This window comes from Centroberyx gerrardi, chromosome 4, assembly GCF_048128805.1.
Source record: "Centroberyx gerrardi isolate f3 chromosome 4, fCenGer3.hap1.cur.20231027, whole genome shotgun sequence".
NCBI lineage: Eukaryota > Metazoa > Chordata > Actinopteri > Beryciformes > Berycidae > Centroberyx > Centroberyx gerrardi.
The window spans coordinates 12,474,713-12,493,369 of record NC_136000.1 but is presented as its reverse complement, the minus strand read 5'-3'; the positions used below and the strand labels follow the sequence as shown (position 1 = coordinate 12,493,369).

General features: G+C 44.4%; 1 protein-coding gene across 1 annotated transcript in view; it reads right to left on the bottom strand.

Annotated features, from left to right (window-relative positions):
* Window positions 1–1,413: 1,413 nt before the first annotated feature.
* Window positions 1,414–18,657, bottom strand: part of tspan18b (tetraspanin 18b) — a 29,085-nt gene continuing 11,841 nt past the window's right edge. Inside the window, exons 2-9 of the mRNA XM_071896686.2 lie at window positions 13,228–13,311; window positions 5,846–5,941; window positions 4,494–4,688; window positions 4,073–4,147; window positions 3,849–3,947; window positions 3,420–3,596; window positions 2,605–2,688; window positions 1,414–2,241 (exon numbers count right to left, since the gene is read on the bottom strand). Of these exons, the coding sequence (XP_071752787.1) occupies window positions 2,194–2,241; window positions 2,605–2,688; window positions 3,420–3,596; window positions 3,849–3,947; window positions 4,073–4,147; window positions 4,494–4,688; window positions 5,846–5,941; window positions 13,228–13,230 (777 nt within the window). The 5' untranslated portion in view covers window positions 13,231–13,311 and the 3' untranslated portion in view covers window positions 1,414–2,193. The remainder of the gene's footprint in view (window positions 2,242–2,604; window positions 2,689–3,419; window positions 3,597–3,848; window positions 3,948–4,072; window positions 4,148–4,493; window positions 4,689–5,845; window positions 5,942–13,227; window positions 13,312–18,657) is intronic.

The window sequence follows — 18,657 nt, the reverse complement described above, 5'->3', positions numbered from 1 at the left end:
TCTGTACATGTGATACCTCCATCTGCTGGACAACTAGTAATGAGTATAGATAAGTTGAGCAGTGTTTCAGTACATGCCAGCATGCCGTGACATTTTCTGTAAATATGTATGACTTTCTGTAGACCTGGTAATGCAAATATGATGCACATTTTGCACATCCTATGTATCTGCTGTAAATTCACATTTTTTTCTTCAGTTTTTCAGTTTTTCTTCATATTTTTCTCATCTATATACTGTATATATACATTTGAATTTATTTTCATACCTCTGTATATTTCATATCATACATATATTTTCCATTCATTTCTAGTCTCAAAACACCATCCATATATGCTGTTTTTCATATATGTTTATTACCCCTCATTTGACCAATTCTTGTTTATATTTGATTTTTCTTTGATGTATCCTAGTACTATTTGCTGCTGCAACGACGTAATTTCCCCATGGGGATCATTAAAGTTTCATCTTATCTTGTTCACACCTGTGTCACTCTTGTTGCTTCTAGCATTAAAAATGCAACACACTGGTGCACCCAAAGTGAAACTGATTTCATATTGCTACGAGTATACCAGGTGGAGCCATATTTGGATTCTAATCACCTTTATTAGTGACTCGTGAGAAAACCTTTATTAGTGACTTGTGAAAAAATCCTTTATGTTTCAAAATGAAATGTCAAAAAAGGTATAGCAAACTGAATAACTGGATGTGAAAAGAGGCCTATCACCTGTCCCATCAGGGTTCAGGTAAGTGTTAGTCTCAAAAGTTTCTGTTAATCTCCAGGTTTTGCAGTTTGACTGAACTTTGATATTGGCTCCCAGATCCCTCCTTACCATCTTGTACTTGACTCTATTTTGCAAACTTTGGCAGTAGAAACTTCTCTCTTCTCTCCACCTGTTCACTAAATAGTCATACAATATTGGCTTTGAGCCAGAGGTGTTATGGCCATGGCTGTTTGGGTGTAAAATGGTGTAGACAGCTGTTAAGAATCATAAACACTGTTGGGACAACGGAGCATGAAAACCCTTAGATGAATTTTTATGATACTGATGAAACTGAATGGTGGCGGTGAGTATTGCTATTCATGCACTCACATTGAAGTATATTAAAAATAGCATTTTAGTGGAGTTCTATATTTCTTTATAAAAGGTGGAGTCACTAGATGCCTAGTGTGAAAGCTATTCAAACTTGTATGAACACTAGTTGTTCTCCATTATCATTTCTTATGAATCAACAAACAAAATGCTTTGATACAAACATTAAGTTGATTTTTTTCTTTACTTTTAACACCCTTTCAAATGCAGGGACCATTGAGCACCATTGATCAATTATCATTAATAATTACTTCCAAAATACTTACAAAGAATTCAGAAAACGATCTGAAATGTTATCAATTCGAGGAAAACACAAGGACAGTAATTTAGAATGCCATTTATGTCATTAACAAGAATCTAATACAAATGCATACACATACATTTCACCAGCTAAAACCACATGTAACCACTACTGCAATAAACATCACCATACAAATAGAAAAAAGTATCAGAAGTTGGCTTTCAAGCTCGGGGAAGGTCTGAAGAGCCACAAGCTCACATGCACACAAACAAGTTCACACACATCCACAAAGAGCATATGTACACACACACACGCACACACACGCACACACACGCGCACACACACACACAAAGCTTGTATAATACAGCATTGAAGAAGTGTGGCTCTAACAAAGGCATGTGGAGGGAGGGAGTGTGATGTCAGCATATGAAGGGGAAGGGGTAACAGCCAAAGTGTACATAAAACACACATTTTCTATACAGTTAAGCCAACTTTACTCGATATAAATATTCTTCATCCAAAAGTCAGTGCAGTGCCTTCTGCTCAGGCTTCACCTGGTCCTCCTCATGCCCGGTCCACTTTACGCCCAGTCTGTGCTAGACTTGGTCCACAAATTATCGGTTTCCACTTTACACACAAATCATTTTACATCAGTTTTCTGATCTCCCATTTTCTCTAAGGTTTGTGTTTTTTTTTTGCCACCCAGTACCTCAAAAGTCCAGCTGTGAAGTACGAGAGTTTGAAGGTTGTTTTTCCACCAATTAGCCAATATAAAAAGAGATCAACAAATTTACAAGTGTCCATTTTTTTTTTCTTTTCTCCTGGATTCCCTTTTTAAAAAAGTTCACAGATGGAGCAGCTCTACTGGATCCCCCTGAACAGACACATTGCGAAGACCATGGCAAAGAGCTGTGGAAAGCAGAGAAAAAACAGAAAACTTTAGTACAGGGAAAAAGCCATGGATCAATTCATCTACCAGGTGACAACAAAAACATAAAACTGAAACAGCAGCACTGTACTATTGCCACTCTGGATGACAAATTGTCTTACAAGGGAACCCAGATAAATCAATGTTCCTCGAGCACCAACTCTCACCACTAGATGGAGGTCTTGTCATAGAAGAAAGCTAGGCCCTTCAAATAACGCTATTCACATAAAGGCAAATATTTTCAGTTTATGGCAGAATTCAGTACTGAAATGACCATGCACACATGTGGAAAAGCAAAAAAGGAGGGCAAACAATGATTTGACCAAACTGAAAAACCGCCATACCTCAATAGTCAGCACCACAATGGCCAGCGCTCCAGCCACATAGATGTACAGTTCAAAGTAGTCAACCACTGCAGAATAACAACCCTGTGGACAGACAAAGATATGACGCTCAGCAGAGAATCAATATAAACTCTGAAACACGGAGACAATAAAAACAGCATCGCAGCTTTAACCGAGTGAGGCTCTGAACAAAGGCCTTGTTGAATGGCGGGGAAGCCGGGCCCCCAGCCTCATCGCCTTTTAATGAGGGCTCTTTGTGTGAATGGAAGAGACAGACGCCTTCCGGATATCTCGCATTGTTCTAGTGGCTTGAACAACAACAGGTGGAGAAGACAGAAAAACCTCTTCCTATCAGCTTTCACTGTAATTGCATTTCACTCTCAAGGCATTCATTACACACATACAGAAAGGAGATTCCTGCATGTGTGTGTTTGTATGCGTGGCTGGTTACACACACACACAATATGCACATTATTCAGATACCCTTAATCCGCTCCTTTTGTACACGCACACATGCAGCACACAAATTCAAATTTACACATGCACGCACGCACGCACGCATACACATTTCACCTCACTGGTGACTCCACACTATACCGCAGAGTAAGATGGCCTCCCATGACACCCAGAGCATGGAAAAGCACTAATCAGCCATGGAGGAGTCAGTAAGTCCCTGGATGTCACCCCTCAACTGTCTTCTGCTCTAATTAGGAGGTGGTTTGGACGGAGAGAGAGAGAGAGAGAGAGAGAGAGAGAGAGAGAGAGAGAGAGAGAGAGAGAGACAGGGGGTTGGTATGGTGGATGTCACTACCTACCTTGTTATTGCGGAACATCATATTGCCTGATAAGCACTGCGCCTGGGTGAGAGAGGCCATGTCCCCGGGCTGACTGTCCCGCTGGCAGCAGGCTGCTGGCACCATCTCATCTGGGTTGATCAGCTTGAACAGGCTATCCTTAAAATCTTCTGGGCTGTTCACTCCACAGCAGTCAAACTGAGAGGAGAGGAGAGCAAGAGAAGGGAGAAATCCTTTCTGAGTGCCTATTTGTGCACTGGCCTGTGGTCTACTGTGTGCGTGCACCAGTCCACCATGAATATTGACCTAAAAGTCTAGGATTTTATGTATAAAATATAGCCCCCCGACGCCAGGCTGCAAACCTCCCGTTTCCACAATGTTGGGGGGGGGGGGGGGGGGGGGGGGGGTAAAAGCAATGTAAGCTCTGTGCCATGTGTGCTGCGGCCTTACTGTGGTCATGATGGCGTTCCATGTGGAGGTGAAGACGTCAGTGTTGTTGTAGCCCTGATAATGTCTCTTCAGCTCCTTGGTGAAATACTCTCTGGTCAGCTGGAGCAACAGTCAGTGAGAAAAGAGATTAGTGTCACAACAGGGATAATATCTGTCTGTTCAGCATCACAGCATATCGCCGGTCACTGGTGGCCGAAGGTGGAGTGAATACTGAGCCGACTTACATGCTCCCGGAATATGAAGGCCAGGATGGCAGCAGCCAGCTCCGCTAGGAAGATGAGGAGGATGAGCATGAAGAACTGCAACAAGACAAAGGGACAAAGGCAGCGAGGGTGAGGGAGAGAGAGTAGGACGAGGTGGGTGTCAGCAGAAGTGCGTGTGAGTCACTAAAAATCACAATCTAACTGTGCCCACTTCACTCAGCATTAACTATGCATGAGGCTCGATGCACTGAGGCAAATAGAGGGGCATTTTGGTGTTTTGGTTTTACAGGACTCCTCTCTATTTCAAACATGACAGTCCCAAAACTGACAGACAGAATAACCAACACCCATGCACACAAACAAGATCAAAAATGGAGGCGCATTTATAATTCCTCAGCGCTCCGCCAGCCACCGATGCGATCCCTCGCAGAAGCTTACTTACAAAGAGGAGCAGACACTTGTTTTCGCGGATGGCTCCGCAGCAGCCCAGGAAGCCCAGAAGGAACAGCATCCCTCCCATGGCCAGGATGATGTAGACGCCGGTGAATAGCAGGGGGTTGGCCGCCACAATCTCCCTGAACCCTGTGGGGTCCACCAGCACCCACACTCCCACCCCCAGGAGGAAAGACCCCCCCAGCTGATGGAGAAGGAGACAAGACACAAGCAGTTAGAGCCGCATTTTTAAATTTCAGGAGAATTCACAGGATAGTTCAATATCCTCAATGACACACAAACATTTGGACTGTAAATATCATGTAATGTAAAGTAAAATTTGTGCTTTTTTCCAGTAGAACAAATTGGCGATGTTGAATAACTTGGAGCACTTGGAGCACAATAACACTTGGAACAGTTGACCAGTGGAGTGAAATGCAAATTTCTGAAAGGCTGGGAGGAGGGTTGAGGGAGAGATAAATAGCCTTAATGCCTTAGTGGGGGGGTGGGTGGAGATAGCTACCCCGCTTCAACTAACCCCCCACCTGTCAAAGAACACCACCGCCACCTCCATCCTCTCCCATCCTCCCTTTCACTAAAACCCTATCTTCAGCCTCCGTGGGGTGACTCATGTGATTAAGAAAAGAAGCTATAGAACTAGGGGGAAGAGATCTGAGCCTTACACACTTCTCTCACAATCCCCGTCTTCCTGTCACAGGGAGAGACCTGGGCTTCTTTAAATAAATGTCACATCAGCTCAAAGGCAGAGGTGGTGGTGTGGGGAGAGGAGGTAGCCATTTTGAAAGCTCAGTGAGCTTGAGAAATGCTGTTTTCTCTCACACGGGTGTGAAACAGCCATAGAAAAACACAAAGGAATGGCAGTGATAAACAATGGGTTGTTATTGAGCAGTGCTAATAGCCAGGTCTATTCTTTGCTCTGCTGGTCACATTATTACTCCAGCCTTGAACAACAGTGTTTGAGTAGAGTCTTTAAAAGGTTTGGTTGTGCTTAATAAAGCAGGAAAAGAGAGGATCCTTCTTACTCACAACCCCCCCTCCCTTTATATGCTCACTCTAATGGGATTACCCTTGATTGTCTGATCAGGACTGATAAACTCAGGTGCCAGTCACAAACTCCACATGGCACAGTGTGGCTCAGATGTGTGTCAGCACACTAAAATCTAATCAAAGGAGAATTTGATAGAATCAAGATTCCCTCTGTCTAATGAAATGCAAATGTGGCGGCATTAGTCAGCTGGGTAGGGGGCAGCCACAAGCCCGGCGTAAATCATCAGATTGACACTAACTTCAGAGATAGCCAGATAAAAGAGTCTTTGAAAAAGAGAACTGAAGAATACTTACGAAGATGAGGAAATTGAAGACAAACATGAGGTACTTGATGCAGCTGAGACAGTCGCCCTCCATGGTCGTCCCCCTCGCTGAAGCTTCTCCCTGCCCCTGAGAGAAAAAAACAACATAAAACACACACACCTGTCACTTAATGAATTCTGCCAAATCCTCACAGCTTTCACATTCTCCTACACTGTGGATAGGCATTCAGATGAAACTGCCAAGAAAATAACACACTGTAAAACCCACTCACATTTTTAATGAGTTCTGCCAGTCAAACATATACAATGCACACACACAGGCCTGTCAGTTTAGTTGGTCCAATTTCAGCAGAAAATCCTTGTATTATCCCCCCAGGCTTACTGTACCAGCAATAGTTTCTGAGCAATGACAAGTTTAGGCAACACATTCATGATGTCAACCCAACCTGGCACAACTCATCTCACCATAGACTCTGACAACTTATGCAAGTTTATAGTCTGCCTTTACAGTCAGATGGACTGATTCCCCATCAGCACTCCCTGTCTCCAGATAGATGGGGTCTCCGGGTTCAGTGTTACTCAAGGGGATGTGTATCTCCGAACATTTTAAGGATATGAGTCCTGACTGAGGCTTCATGTGCATTAACTGACAACATATGGCCTTTACTACGGAGCCTCTCCATCTTAATGTAATGAGAGGCAGGAGCCCTGCGCTCCCATCAGCCATCCTTCTACCTGACATAAACACACTTTCCCTGATGAGAGCCCGTCCAGGAAGCACTCCTGGTTAATGAAGAACCCCTCTTTTTCATTAAGAGGCAACATGGGTGTCTCAGAGTCCATGACCCTGTACCCCTATATATCTCTGACCCACCAACAAAGCCTCCATTATAGCATTTGTTTAACCTACCAGCCTGCTGGGAAACAAGATTTTCCTCTCAGAGAGTGTAAGAATTGCCTAAGGAATCTTCCCCATGTATTCTCTAAAAAACGGAAGTGGAAGCAACCCGTGAGGCAGCTATAATGACAGTCTCAGTGAAAGGAGAAAATTAATTATTTCGCACAAATGAACCGGCACTCTTTGCTTTGTAGTTGTGATTATTAATTTGCTCTCTCATAGTGATAGCCTGGATTGAGGCTGCGTAACAAGCAGATTAAAAAGCCATTCCTCTGAGGAATTGTAAATAGATTTCGGGCAACTAGGCAGCTCCACAACTCGAAAAGAAAAAAAAAGTTAAAATGACTCCCTTTCACTTCTTCGTTCTGTCTGAGCTTTACAGCACATCCATCAGGCATAATCTCCTAATCTTCAGGCAGTCTTTCTGCTGCCTGACGTGCGGTGAAAGGACTCCTCTGGGTGATCTGAAGCTCAGGTCATGATCGACCCGGCTTTGTTGCCTGTCCATCTGCAGGTGAGGTGAGGTGGGGTATGGAGAGGCTCTGCTGTCGCTCAAATGCGATTCAGCCTTGACCCCGTCACCTCTACCCACACACTTTCAGGTGAACTAAGCCATAACCCATATCTCTGTCTAGACTGTTTTGTCTTGTATCGTGTGCCTGCACTGTTGTTTTTCATTGTTTTTCATTCTACTCTTGTGTGGAATGTACCGTAACCTCCACAAAAAAGTTCTTTGTTTCACTGTGTGCTTGTGTAAGATGGCATGACAGTAATAGAATTGAACAATACTAAAGATGTGAAGGCAGTCTTTGTCTGCTGTGGGAGTGAGTGAACATACAGTGAGAACATTTCCTCCCCTCTCCAGCTTGAGCGCTTATAATTATTTTTTTTCCTTTCCTCCTCTCCACAGACCCAGGGAAATTGATTTAGAGCTGCGGTTAAACACCTCCTCTAAATCATAATGATATGCTTAGGTATTGATCGTTCCTCCTAGTGGTGTTCTGAGAGTAACCAGCGGCCTCGTTGCCAGAGATGGTTTTTAATTACCCCCTCCCCTTCCTAAGCCCCACTGAAAGGCCTAACGAGGGCACAGGAGGTCTTAATTGAGATTTGCATACATTACAGGCCGACAGAAAAAGTGTCAGAGAGGGGCCTCTCTCATCCGTCCTGCTCTCTCCGTTCAATCCTGGGCCCCTATGATGAGAGCAAACCCATTTAGTGGAGCGAGGGATGAAGGGGCGGAACGAGGAGGGGGAGGAAGGAGTCGGCTGGAAAAACTCTCAGAGCTTAACTCACATCTCAAGCTCCAAACAAAATGTCTGATTTCTCTCCCAGCTTCACCCTTCTGCCCCTCTCTCCCCTCTCAGGGTCAAACCACTGTCAGATCTGGAGGCAATTTTCTTTTATGCATTAAAATGCATTGGATGTTTAAAAATGAAGTGGGCTATAAGGACCAGCCAGGCTCAGAGTAACAAGTCCATGGTGCGCACCGGCACAGTATAAATCAAACTGCCACAGAGACCCCGGAGAAAGTGCAGAGTAAACAAACTGGTCTTTCCCAAGACTCCCATGGGATTGCAGATCCTCATCGATCACAGCCCAGCCGTAGAGATCAGGCCGCTAAGTCTCTCTGAATATGCTGCAGGGTACATTATGTAGACAATAGAAGGATGGTTCACACCCCAGGAGCTCCAGCCTTACACTAACATCCACCGCAATGGAGACAAATTACTACTAGATTAAGGACAGATCCTTCTCAGGTGCTTCTTTGCCATGCTAGCAATGTGTCAAGATAAGGAGCGGTTTGGCATAATGTGTGTATACAGCAGCACAAAACCAGCCATTATAAACACAAAAGCCTCTGACGCACACAGCGGTAAGGACTACTGCATTAATATCACTGCAGATAACATGGGTAATAGTGGTAGTGGGTAATATATGAATAATATGTTCTCAGTCTGACAATCTTTGCCCTGAGGTATCAGCCAGTAAATGCCAGCACCATCTACGTCTGCAGCATCTCCCATTACTGACATTGTGAAATGCCACACGGCATCCTGCTCAAAGCCGCCCTTACTGTAGGCGCCTAGGCGGTGACTGATCCACAGCCAGTTTGGGCTGTGGAGCCCAGCATGGTTGAGTTTGATAGTGGATTAATGAGAACTGATCCTAAATCAACTGTACAGTACAGACAGAAGCCAGAGCTTTATAATGAGGGTAAACCCATATGACCTACATTCTTCTCTGTATGAGGATGAGGAATTCGGAGACATTACTACAAGCATTCCTTCATGCTTAACTCAGAAAAAGAGAGGTCTGCTTGGCTTGGCTCGAGCATCTACACAATCAACCATGATGGTCGTGTCAACTCACTGTAATTAAGAGATAAGGAAGACATAGACCCATACCAAGAGTGCTCTCTCTCTATATAAAACACCCTTGGGTGGTTCTCCTTGAAGTTGACACTTTCAGCACGATTAATGAAGTGAGTCCATATCCCCCTGCTCCACCAGCCACCACCCAGGACAAATGGATCAGCAAGACAAGGACATTGTGTCTGCTCCCAGCCAAACTGTCACCACCCCCCACCACCCAGATACCAGCCAGCCCACTTCATCTCAAGCATGAGCCTGCATACCAAATAATCATTAATACCTAGACACTGCTGAGATTATAAGGGTTGGAGCTTGACCCCTTTAAATGTCATTGACCCCCTAAATGATCACCTGTAATTGAACCCTGGGGAGGGTGCAAATCGTCCTCTGGCTCCCTCATGCAGTTGGAGCAGGTGCATGTAGGCCGATCCTTCTACTATACACTACTCTGTCCTCCCACTGGACTGCACTAATACCCTCTGACAATGACACTAAGGGACCACACACATGCAGCATCACCCTTTATCTCAATTAAAAACCCATTTTCATATTTCTCCATGACTCCCTAAATCAGTCTCAGCAAGTAAACACCCCAAAATACGAATAAAGACAGGCTCCTCTGGCAGTGAGCAGGGCTCCCCTGAGGTGCACCATGTCCCTTAATGAACCTCCAATTAGGAGGGAATGAGCCCTGGGCTGTGCTGTCACACTGAGGAGCTTTGAAGTGTACTGAATGCTAAGCAGCTATAGCACTGTATGCTCCTTTAGAGGGCATACAGCTTGCAGACAACAGGGAACAACCACAGAGAGAAAGTGTACAAAAGTACCTCAAAGGCAACCCAGCACACAGTTTGTGTGGGTGTAGCTCACACAGAGAACAGAGCTTAGCAACTCATTTGGTTAGGTAGTTAGGGCAACTGGTTGGCTAGTACCCAATGTCCTACTGCTGGTTAGAAGCCCAGGTACAACTATTCTGCCCTCAGGCAAGGTAGCTTCATTAGCTCATACAGTAAATGTGTTTAGGCCTGGTGAACATTACAAGCTTTGCACATTACAGCTACTGCTAGTTCACAACGAACACCGGACAGTCTCTGATGAATTCGCTCTGCCTTGCAAAGCCATTTATCATTTCAGTTCATTGTTCCAATACGTGCCGTGAATCTAAAGCAGTTCTGAGCGGAGCCTTTGAGTGGCGCTCTTCTGACCCATTCAGTATAGAAATGAGATTCTGTGAATCCCTGAGGGCAGAAGTCCTCTGACCAGGCAGCTGACACACTCCTGAACAATAGGCTGATTAACTGGAGAAGGCTCCCAGTCAGAACAAACACACAGTCAGATAGAGACTGACCATGTGTTGTCAACAGCGCTGCAGGCCACATTCTTACCATCCCAACTGGGCACACATCCAGCTGTTCCTTCAGCACTAACAGTTGCTCATACTATGGTGAAATGAATTCTCCAACCCCTTAGATAAGAGAGATTGGAAGGGGAAAGGCATTGAAACTCCCTGCAGCTTCTTGGCTGGCTCAACTAGTGGACATGTGATCGCGATGAGGAGATTTTGGCTTGTATCCAGCACCAGTGTGTGATCCCCCAACTTCTCTTACATGAAAAGCTCCAAAGCAGAGATTCTCACTTAATTGTGTCGGCACCTCTATCTGGCCGAGTGAAGATACAAACTGGCTGCGCGGGGCTGGATCGATACCGGACCCAGGCAGATGGTCAATGATGCATTGATCTCCCGGAGTTCCAGCTCTAAGTCCGCTGCATCCCTGGTTGTCTGGCAGTGAGGGCACGTAGCAGCAAACAATGAACACATAAACACTTCTCCATTGCGGCCTGTTAGGACTCAGCTAGGGCTTTTCCCACGGGAAGCTTCAGAGAATGACACAACACCACTGGGGCTTTCCATAAAAATTAGTTATAACTCGATTTAAGACTAAATGTTCAATAATTACTGTGATGACAATGGAGGAGATTATCTGTACTTTGGTAGCGGCTATTTCACTATAATCGTCTTGATGATGCTTTCTTGGCTAGGTCTCCCATGAAAAAGAGATTCTTAATCTTAGTAGGACTAACCTGGTTAAATAAAGGTGAAGTAACAAAACAAAACCAAAACAAAACACAATGCTCTTCATATGTCAGAGTCATAGGGAGTGGAATCAATATAAAACAATGATTGTTACATATGTGTCTTTAGTCGTTACATTTGCTTCCTTAGTCCACAGCTCTTCTTATCAATAATCTCAACCAACACTACAGTCAAGAAGCAATTCAACAGTTAGAGATATTCTCTCTGCACATTGTTCTAAATACAAGCAGAGTTTACTCCAGGTTGTTGTCTTTGTCTGGACTCCCTCTAAACAGAGTTTACATCACAGATGGTCTCGGTTGGAGTAAACAATGGGAGAGACAGGTCCTGATTTAGGGAAAGACAAATCTTTCAGCCTCAGGGGACTAAATACAAAGGGACACTCAGGAGCGTCAACATACACAGGAACACAAAATACACACTAAGTCATACAGGTAAGTGCTCATAAGTCACTATCCATCTAAATCTTGACAGAGAAGAGAAACCTGTACACTGCAAACCGATCATTAACCTGAGTTACTTTCTCAGGGTGCAAATGCATGATTTCGTGAAATCCTTTGGGGTTTTGGTACATGTTGGAAACTTTCCAGGACTAAGTCCGAATCCACATGTGTTCTCCAAGAAGGACACTGGTATCCAAGGCAACCCGGATATGGGGTGAGAGTGGCCTTTGTCTGCAGAACAGTGTTTGGCATCTCCACTTAGCACTAGTTCCTGTTACAGAAAACAAAGGAGTGCAGAGCCGAGCGCTTTACGGCAGGGGGACAGCTTGGCTGGCCATTTGTCTAATGAGAGATCACTCACACCCAGTTACAAGGCCATGTGTTAGCTCCAACACAGCTAGATCCCCAATGTAGAATGCTTGAAACTTTAATCTCTTTGTAAGACTGGTTTTTAAGATGCACATCTGAAGCTTCATACACAGATAAAATTCAACCAAAGAAAAGAAAAACAGCAAAAACAACAGTGTAACCTAATTTATGTTACAGGCTGGGGCTCCAGCGCAACGCAAAGATCAAAACAAAGCCTTGAGGATAATGTGTGTGTATGTTTGTGTTTTTGTGGGAGCCTCAGATGAAAGAGATATCCACATATATCCCCTCTGCAAATAAAGAGTTCATGGAAATAAATCAAAACTGTGTTAATGCCTTTGCATGAGTGGTGTGAGGCACAAAATTCACGATTCTTTAATCTTGCCTAAATAAAAGTCTGCTGCTACAACTAAAGTACCTTGTAGTGGGTTAGTAATATGACATAGAGGCGTAATACACAGCAAGTCATTCTGGAGCACATGATTGACGTTATTATTGTTTAAAGAATTTATCACTGAACTTGCTATAAAGGACAAAATGGTTCAAGAATGCATGGTTGCAACCTTATACGTCACACGCACATTTAACACACACTTTTGTTTGTGTGCTTGTTTTTATGGTTATGTGCTGTGAGTGATCACGGATGATGTGTCTGGGTCTAAACTCCCCTTTAACCTCCCAATCTATACATGTCTGTGGCCCGGGCGTGCCTGGAATACTAATGTTATAAATGCCAATGCAAATCAGAGGCTAACAAAGCCCAGTGCTGGCCTGCTGTGATGGCGAGGGACAAAGCACTTGCTCTGTCTGTCAGTGCTCAGGACCCGCTTCACACACCAGCTCTCACCAGCACCGCGCCTCCTGTTGACTGTGTAACAATGGCTTTGCGCCTCTGCCGTCAGCGTCTTACTAAAACAAGTCTGTCAACAAGCACTTTCTGCTGTTCCTCTCCCAGATTTAACACGTGTCTTCTGGAGTTGACTCACTGCGTGCTGAAAGTGGGTTTGGTGGAAAACCGCTCGCAGCATCACCGCCACGATGCAGATGCTTAGGGAGAACTAATGGCAAAAATGTATTTCACACAGGAATACTGAAGTGTGGGTGGGTTTTTACAGATGAAAAATGTAAGTCTCTTTTAGACACTCAAGATACAAAGTTGAAGCTACATTGTGTGTTTCACATTGTGTGGAGTAGAAAAATATAGATAAAATAGACATAATGTTAGTACCATACCATGTGTATCTGCTTGTGCCTCGTCTTTGCTCAGGTGAAGCTGATAACTCCTCTTGGTTTTCGCTCCTCTCCTGTTTTCATGGGCTGTTGGACAGAAACACAAGGAAAAGCAGAAGTCAGGTACGGAGCTAATGAGATTAATAAACAGTGAGGCACCAGCAAGGAGCCTGAAGAGAGGCAAATTTGTCTTGGTCTGTGTAATTCATTTGAGAAGAATAAGACCGGGGCTTGGAAAACATAGAAAATAAAATTCTAGGACACTTAAAATGACCGGGTTTGCATTTATTATTTATGAAGCACTCGCTCCTAGCAGCGAGCTAATCTAAGACTGCAACTGTGTTTTATCCATGTGAATATTTCACTTCTCAGCTGCAGGGCAAAATTAACAGGGACAGAGTGAAAAAAATGTACTGCATTTAATAGTAGCAGTCCAGGCCTGTGTGCTGGGCAGGTAAAATTTTAATGCCTGCCGTGAGGTATTAGGATCTATGTACCTTCCCTCTTGGTTAATTACCCTTTATTACAGGACCCGACACTCACCACTCTCTCCCGGTGCAGCTTCTGACGCAAACCTTGATTAGCATCTGAGCTGATGCATTATTCATTGAAAATAGCATACCTTGCTTATTACACATTGCTGGCTTTAACTGTCAATGTACATCTCCAACCGAGTGTGACTAATGAGCATAAATGCTTTTAACTTTTCCCCGTTCTAAACTGCTTTGCCACAAGTGTCTCCCAGCTGAAAATAACGATATAGCAATGAGAGCCAATTAAACCGCTGGTATCCCAGCCTCAACGTGCAAAAATAGTCAGCAGCATGGTTCTGACTGACAATACTTTGGAGCCTGTTTCAAAGTACTGGCATTGACAACTATAGCATCAAATATGGCAAGCTGTCTACGGAGGCATGAACAGCATGCAGTTCTTACCACATTAGATGGTGAAAAACAGGCAGTGTATTCTCATCCTGACAGGGGCTGGGGATGGAGAATATCCCAGGAGTATTCTGGCTGATGGAACCAGCTACATCATCTAGCGGACACGCCATATTGCCGGCAGACATCAAATTCACCAGGACACAGAACCCAGCTGACAGTAGCAGCAACACACCATCCCCCATATAGAATCCAGGGCTCTGATTACATCTACCAAAGGCAATCAAAGCCTGAGTGGGGAAACGGACAAATCTGAGAAGCGGGGAGATGCACTGGAATGATACACTCCCTTATCACAAAGCCTTGAATTCAGACACTACAAAGCACATACTCAGGGAATCAATAGCAGCGGTACAGTGGCTACACATACATCTGGAGCCAAAGGATGCGGAACCTATATGGAAGAATGACTTGAGACAAATTCGCCATATAGCTTAGCCAACATATCCTCAAGCAATTTAACATATAGTAATCCCTTCCCATTTTGTTTCATCCTTCCTTCCAGCACCATGAAAGAGTCTACTCCAGCAGCAGCAGATACATACATTACTGTCATCATCATGGCTGTAATCTAGTATTCAGCCGAAGAGTGGTCAGATTTTATCCTGGAGCCTGTTGCAGGGTAGTATCTCCCGAACCCTTGTTTAGAGAGCTATTAGCTGGTGGAGAGCAACAGTGGCGAGGGCCTGCATTATTTTTGGTTTCCATGGAAACATGTTCACGGGAAAGTGGAGCACCAATAGAATCACAGAGGCTCATTGAATCGGTTATGGGGGTGAGAGGAGAGATCAGCACAGACGACTGAGAAAGCACAACAATAGGAGAAACCCTCAAGGGAGACTAGAAAGGCCAGGCCACTGAGGGTCCGGCAAAGAGAGGAAAGACTCAACACCAGACAATAGGTTCCATCTACATCCGCTCAAAGGTTTTCCTTTTGAATAAATCCCTCTTACCAACAAGTCATTGACATTTAAGCTCAGCTGCACTGTGGGCAATTTAAGCATCAAGGCCGCCTCTAATTGATTAGTCTCTGTTGATATTTCAAGCTCTGACAATATTATTGCATCACGAACATCTACAGCTATCTTGCACTTAAGACTGATGCTCTTCTACACTTCAATTTCACAGCTCAATTCACAATAGAGCCTGAGCAGATTTGGTAGAGGAAGCCGTAACCATAAAGAAATAACCATAGAGGAAGTCTGTGTGCTATTGGCTGGGGACTCTTCATTTGTGTTTTCTCCTTGCCTCCATATGACACTCCATCCTGCCAGTCAGTCCTGGTAGCCTTGACTACAAGGTCAGAAGTCAGAGAACAGCAAGGACTTTGATCAGGGACACTTCCTCCGAGGGACAGGAAATGAACAGGGAAATGGAAGAGGAAGTGACAAATCTTCCCGCTGTTGGACATCTACACCTCACAGCTGGGCTTGACCTCAATTTTTCACCGATGTTGACACAAGCAAACCTCAGAGCTTTAGAAGAAAACTCCAAATTTAGAGCTAATGACCTGTGGGGCTTTTTACTCAGCCAGCTGTTTTGATTCCGAGCTTTATGAAGACACTTGACGAAAAGAGACGTCTGCAGCTCTGGACATCGCCTTCCCCTAGTGATCTCCAGCCAACTTGTGAAGGAGTCCATATACATCACGCTCTAATATTGTAGAAATGAGAAAGAGGGCAAGTGCCGGGAGCCATATATCTCCTGGACGTCTGTTTTAATGAGGGCGATGCTGAGACACACTTATCGCCTTGGCCAATTCAGATTTATTGATCTAACAGTGTGAGTCAACCACCAGAGATAAAGATAAACTACTGAGATGTAGAAACAATCCCCACTCTGATCAGAGGGCATCACACAACTAATCACTCACGCTCCTCTCTCCGGCCGTAGCTAAGTCATTTTCTTTGCTCTTCCTGCTAGGCGCTCTGGGGGTTACAGACTGGGTGAGAGTCTATTCAGTCATTTGAAGTACACAATTGCACCGGCTAAAAGACTCAAGACTGAACTCATTAAGCAGTCCTCTGTTTTCTCAGTGTTAATCGTTTTGGGCTAAATGGAAACCTCATAAGAATGCAGGCCTTGGATATGCGTTTAGAGGGTGCTATTTTGATGCTGATGAAAGCTGACACGGTGCCCACCTCTCTTTCTAAGACGGAGGGAAACATTACCCAGGCCTCCCTCTTTGTAACAGTTTCCTCTGGCAGCGGACCTGTACACTTCTCTGCAAGGATGCCCTCATCAAAGAAAGGGTGAGGGCTGTTTTGGCTCCACAGATCTCTCAAACATCTGTAACTTGCTTCTACAAGTACACAACACCAGCTTCACTCTAGTGACACCACGATGATGAACAGCCTCTTAACCACTTGTTGTTGTTTTCTTTAACCTCTGCCTGTCTTCTTCGACCGCCCTCCTTCACCACCACACTTTCACCCTACTTCCCAGGCCCCCAAGGCCAGCCCCGTGTCTCCGAGGAGCCGGGTGCCCGGGGGGCATCACAACACCGCTTTGAAGTGCAGCGATTAAAGAGGAAAGACCTGTCGAATTGGGATGACGGGGTAAGGTTGGAAGAGGGGGAGGATCACTGCGAGGGACAGGAAAGGCTGTGAGTACTGAGAGCTCGGGGCCCGTGGGACACAATTAAGAGCGAGGCTTTTTAGTGAGGGTTACAAAAACACAGCAAGGATACCAGCAGTGCAGCCTTCCAAGCCAAGGTAAGAGTTCATTACTACATACACAGAGGGGGCTGGGGCTGTTAAACTCTCGCCCACTTGTTCACTGGCTCCCCCACCCACAGCCCCGCGAACCGATGGTGAACAGCCGCATGATAACCATTTCCATCACAGCTAAATCCTAAAGCCCAATAAAGCCTGAGAATCACGCAGCTCACAGCTCACAGAGCCTCAAACTCAGAGAGGAATTGTCTTAGAGATGAAGATCCAGGCTGTCTGCAGCAGGAGGAAGTTTGTGTAGAGCTTTCCCTCAGGATTATTTGTTTTTCTCAGTTGAAATACCAATAGTGTGCACAGAAAACAACACATTAGATTTGTATTAAAGACAAAGTCAAGTCAGTAGAGGGAAACTAAATACTACAATGTTTGTATTGCTATGAAAACCCTGTTTATGGAAAAGTTAATTGCAATGACTAATTGTTACTCAACTTGCAGATGTAGACCTGGCCCCAACCGTACCTACAAAAGCCAAAACAAGACTCCAAGCACAGCGTACCAAAGACTGACAATTAGAAAACTTGTTGCTCAGTATCTTATGCAGTCTGTCTGACCTCACTATACATTGCTACACCTGCGACACCCAAGTCCATAGAGATTGCAGGAATATATACCACTAAAACATATGTGTCCTACATTATATTTTCCACCAAGTAGGTGAATGGAGGAATCTGTGGCCACTGCTATCCAAACCAACTACTTAAGCATGTGTTAAAAACACATCTGGTATTCATTCCAAGCCCTCATTTAAATCCTGCTAAAATACCAAAGACCAGTGGGTTTTGTATGTTGCTCTGCTGAATCAGATTCTGTAGCACCGGTCATCATAGCACTGGTCTTCGCAAAGCCCTTAGCAGAGACAACATCTCTTACCTGTTCTGTGAGTATTGAGCAAATCTGTCCTAGATGCCCTCACCTTGACCCTCCTGTCAGATTAAGACTCATGAAGCATTGTTTAGTGTACTGACAAACAATGTGGTAAACATCTCAAAGCAGAAGACACAGAAGAAGTGGAAACAGATCCCTTGCTCAATGGGACCATATGCAACTTATTTTCATAATTAAAACCAGGGGAAGGCATTTGAGTTTGGACTCTTCCACAAGCAAGCCTCCTTTTCTGAAAAAGCCATTTTGCTCATATGCATGACAAGCTATGCCAAAGCAATGATGTTTTACTGCTGTCCATCTGAATGTTACTCCATGGCCACCCTACAACTGACTATAGATTACTTGACAATAAAAACGACAAACAACAATCTTGACACAATTAGGATTAGTACAATATAAATCCTGACTAAGAAAATGAGAATATAACCAAAAATGGGCTGTGGGACACTTGGATAGCTGCCTGATAGTTTCTACATTATAGTCCAGCCCATAATGTGAGGCCCAGTGTGCCTGGTTCTCATCGTTCATGGTTTTCACTGCATACCTTACTGTGCGCACCCTGCAAAGCTTACTCTGTTCACACACCATCACAAAATTCAGATGAGTGTAACAGGCAGGCAGAGCACTGTTTAGATGTAAAGGGAAGAACAACAATGTGAGCAAGTCTTTAGACCATGAATCCCTGTCGTCTATTTGAAACACTCCGCAGCCTGCTGCACCAGCTGAATGTGTGTTTGATCATAAGTTAGGATGTAAAGTCTTCACAAAATGGTAAATTGAAAACAGACACTAAAGCTGCGTCTTTGTTTAGTTGCACCATGGAGACTTAAGATACAGCTTAACTGGCAGAGTGTAAAAGACCACTAACCAAAACA